Source organism: Zingiber officinale, chromosome 2B, assembly GCF_018446385.1.
Source record: "Zingiber officinale cultivar Zhangliang chromosome 2B, Zo_v1.1, whole genome shotgun sequence".
Taxonomy (NCBI): Eukaryota; Viridiplantae; Streptophyta; class Magnoliopsida; order Zingiberales; family Zingiberaceae; genus Zingiber; species Zingiber officinale.
The window spans coordinates 55759537-55763201 of record NC_055989.1 but is presented as its reverse complement, the minus strand read 5'-3'; the positions used below and the strand labels follow the sequence as shown (position 1 = coordinate 55763201).

Here is a 3665-nt window from a genome sequence, read left to right as displayed (position 1 = left end):
TAGCAGATCAAACTCTTTAATTCCCCTCTATATGTTAGTTAATACACATAAATTGATAGAGACAAAGCAATTAAATTTAGTTGCGGGTGATGATGCAAAGGCTGAGGGAGAAAGGTACAAAGCTGGGGTCTCCCTCTGATGTGAGCCATGCAGGAGACTGATGATGAGAGTGAGTTTGTAACATGAAGCCAAAGGAAGGAGTAGGGATTTCACATGCACCCATCACTGTCTCACTCACTTCATCGTCAAGGCCAAGGCCAAGGCCAAAGTAGCCATTTCCATTCGGCTATTTCCCTGGCCTTACTTAAAATGGACGTCGCCATGGCCGGCCTCTCTTGGCCATGGACCAGCAATAACAGCCTCCCGGCATCAAGACATATATATATATATACACACTGTCGCCGCCGCCCTTTTTTCGGCTGTTCTCTTCTCGGGATGCAACCAACTTGCACCCACTACAGTGAGGCCTCATTAGCTAGCGTCGGCTTGAACTCCAGGGTAATTAGTAATGGAGGGGATGATGGTGTTGTTCTAACAGCTAGCCACGGATCCGGAGGCCTGCATGGACATGGACTCCCCCTCGTGCAATGTCGCATCGAGTGGGAGAAGCGGGTTCTTGCGTTCGGTATATGGTTGGTTCAAACTGAAATTTAGTGGATCATCGATCTGTCTTTAAATTCTTCTTCTCGTATCATGTACTCTAACCCGCCTCGGAAATAACTCTTCTCCTCAACCAATTGATTTGACTATCGGAGGGAGAGGCAGCATTGGCAACGTCCCCCTCCACTGAAGCTTTTCGATACGCAGGCCGTCGAGAACACGTCAGAAGACGACTGAAATCTACGGTCCGAATGCGAAGAGGCATGCTTTTTCTCACTCGTCCTCGGTACTTTCCTGAAATGCCGAGAGCCACTGGTTCGACCTTGCTTTATCTAGAAATATCTTCTTCTTGTTACTCGACATCTACTCACATGGATTCTCTGACATCTTTCAAAGATGTCCAATGTACAAGCACGGGAGTCGACATCGATCAGAAATTTAATTTAAGAAAAATGAGAGAAAAGAAATAAGTCAATTTCATTTGAGACGAATCGCATCATAAATGCATACGACACATTTATTAATAAATAATAATAATTATAAAATTTAATAGATGAATGAGAAGATTACTTTCCGATCCATTTTTTTCTTGTCTGGAGTTAGAAAATTAGATCCATGATTCCAATTTTTGGAAATAATTAATAGAAATAATTTTTAATATCATCTTTCCAAGGCACAGACCTTAATCGCGATCAGAGGCTCGTAGGGACAAGTTGATCCATTGTTGCCTTCGGCTTTCTCTATCTTCACCTCCTGCAATGAGGGGCTGCCAGCGGCGGCGGCTGAAGACGTCAGCGACTGTGCCCGCCGGGCCTGCGCCACCCAGTCGGTGGTACTGACGGCGCGAAGCATGAGCCCGGCGCAGCAGACTTGCGCGGCGAGAAGGCCGGTCCAGAGCCCGACGAAGCCTAGTCGAAGCCAGAAGCCGAGTCCGACGGCGATCGGCATGCCGACGAGATAGAAGGCGCCGAGGTTGATGTGGGCCGCCCGCGACGGACGGGCGCTGCCGCGCAGGACCCCGCAGCCGACCGTCTGCGGGCAGTTTCCCAGCTCGCACAGACCCACGACCGGAAGAGCGGCAGCCGTCAGCCGCAGGATGTCGGCGTCGTCGGTGAACATGCGGCCCCAGCGCTCCCGCACGCCGGTGGCGAAGCACATTGCTGCTAGTCCCATGACGGCGGCGAAGAGCACGGAGACGGCGGCGGAGACGCGCGCGCGGGATGGGCGGTTGGCGCCGAGCTCGTTTCCGACGCGGGTGGATACTCCGAATCCGAGGGAGGAGGGGAAAACGTAGACGAGGGCGGTGGTCTGGATGAGGACGCCCATGGCGGCGACGGCGGGGCGGGGATCTGGAAGGAGGCCGCAGAGGAGGATCATGAGCTCGTACCACCACCACTCGAGGCAGACGGAGACGCAGCTAGGGGCAGCGAGGCGGGCCAGTGGGCCCCACCCGGCGAGGCACTCCGCGGTGGGCCTGCCTGGCGCGTGCGGTAGTAGGCAAAGGACGAGAGCAAAGTTGGACATGGCGGCCGCGGCCGCCACACCCGACGCACCGAATCCGAGTTGGGTCACGAGGAGGAAGTTGGCAGGGAGGTGGACGGCTGCGGCGAGGGCGGCAGCGGCGGCGAGCGGCCGCGTCACGCCCTGCGACCGCAGATAGATCCGGACGGGGTGGACGAGAGAGAAAGATAAGAGATCGGGGAGCGAGAAGAGAAGGTACTCCTGCGCCACCGAGGTGATCTCCGGGTCCTGACCGAGGAAGAGCAGAATCCGCGACATGTTGAGCCAGAGCAGGGCAATGGGCAGCGAGGAACAGAGCAGGAAGAGCACGGAGCGGTGGAAGGTCAGTGCCAGGAGGCGCGGCTGGTTCGCACCGAACGCCTGCGAGCAGAGAGGTTCCATGCCCAACGAGAGGCCCGAGAGGACAGAGTATCCGGTGATGTTGGCGAAGGCGATGGCGAGGGAGCCCGCGGCGAGCGGCAGATCTCCCAGCGAACCCAGGAAGAGCATCGAGACGATGGAACGAAGGTAGAGAAGCAACGCGGTCAGCGCAATGGGGAAGGAGAGCCGGAAAAGCGAGCCGGCCTCCTGAAGCGCCTCAGCCGGCGACAGTAGAGGCTTCTCCAGGGTCTCTGCCGCAGGGAGGCACTTTAAGCCCACCTGCTCTACAATATCACCGAGACCGGAATGACTGGAAAGGGGAAAGAGGGTGAGGTAGAAATGAGCGGGCGAGAGAAGGGTATTCTTCTCATCTGGTGAGGCAGAGGCGACGGCGACGGCGGTGGATGCTGTGATATTGCACATCGCGGCGGAGGCGACGTAGCAATGGAATTATCTCTTCCTTCTCTTTGTTTGGCGTTTCGTGGTGGGTTGGGGTTTTGGTGTCCGTCCGCTGCGCTTGATTTGATTTGCATTCCCCCAGGATCGGAGTATTTAATAAGCGGCATAACAGGCGCCACAGTAGCGTCGGTTCTTCTTGGGGATTAAATATGAAGGGCGCTTTGAGTTTGGCCCATGTCCAATGGCAAAGGAGGGATGTCTTGCTGCTTCTTAACCTTCACATTGAAACTTCAACCTTCAAACTCCAATTTATCTCCTCCCCAAAATTCAATCATGGTTTTTTTTAAAAAAAATATTTGGTCCAATCATACTTCCTTTTTATTGCCCTGCACTATAGTACAACGGAGAACGTCTGTGTAATCTCCTAGTTATTTAAAGTTTGGTGAAATGATAAATCATGCTTTTTTTTTATTCTCCCCGGACTATGATCCAATGATAAGTAATGAGAATTTAATTATATTTTCTAATTTATTTTAGCTTAGTGGTGGTTAAAAAAATTTCATGAGTCATGTTAGTTATCTTCATAATTAGTCAGATCGTAAAAACATGAAATTTGAATTATCAAAAAAGAAATCATACTTTTTTATTGTCATGAGGGCACTATGTAATGGTAAAAGGTAAGATGAGCTTCCATGCATCGAGGGTTCACCATGCACCGAGGGTTCAAATATAACATATCATATGCTCACGATGTTTATATCATTCGTGATGTTGGGTCATTCGTC

The 3665-nt window shown here is 52.1% G+C and overlaps 1 protein-coding gene across 1 annotated transcript; it reads right to left on the bottom strand.

Moving 5' to 3' along the window:
- Window positions 1–1184: 1184 nt before the first annotated feature.
- On the bottom strand, window positions 1185–3200 carry LOC122045660 (protein DETOXIFICATION 51-like). Its single transcript, XM_042605979.1, has one exon. It carries the CDS (start codon window positions 2902–2904, stop codon window positions 1261–1263), a length of 1644 nt encoding a protein of 547 aa, XP_042461913.1. The 5' UTR covers window positions 2905–3200; the 3' UTR covers window positions 1185–1260.
- Between the last annotated feature and the right edge of the window lie 465 nt (window positions 3201–3665).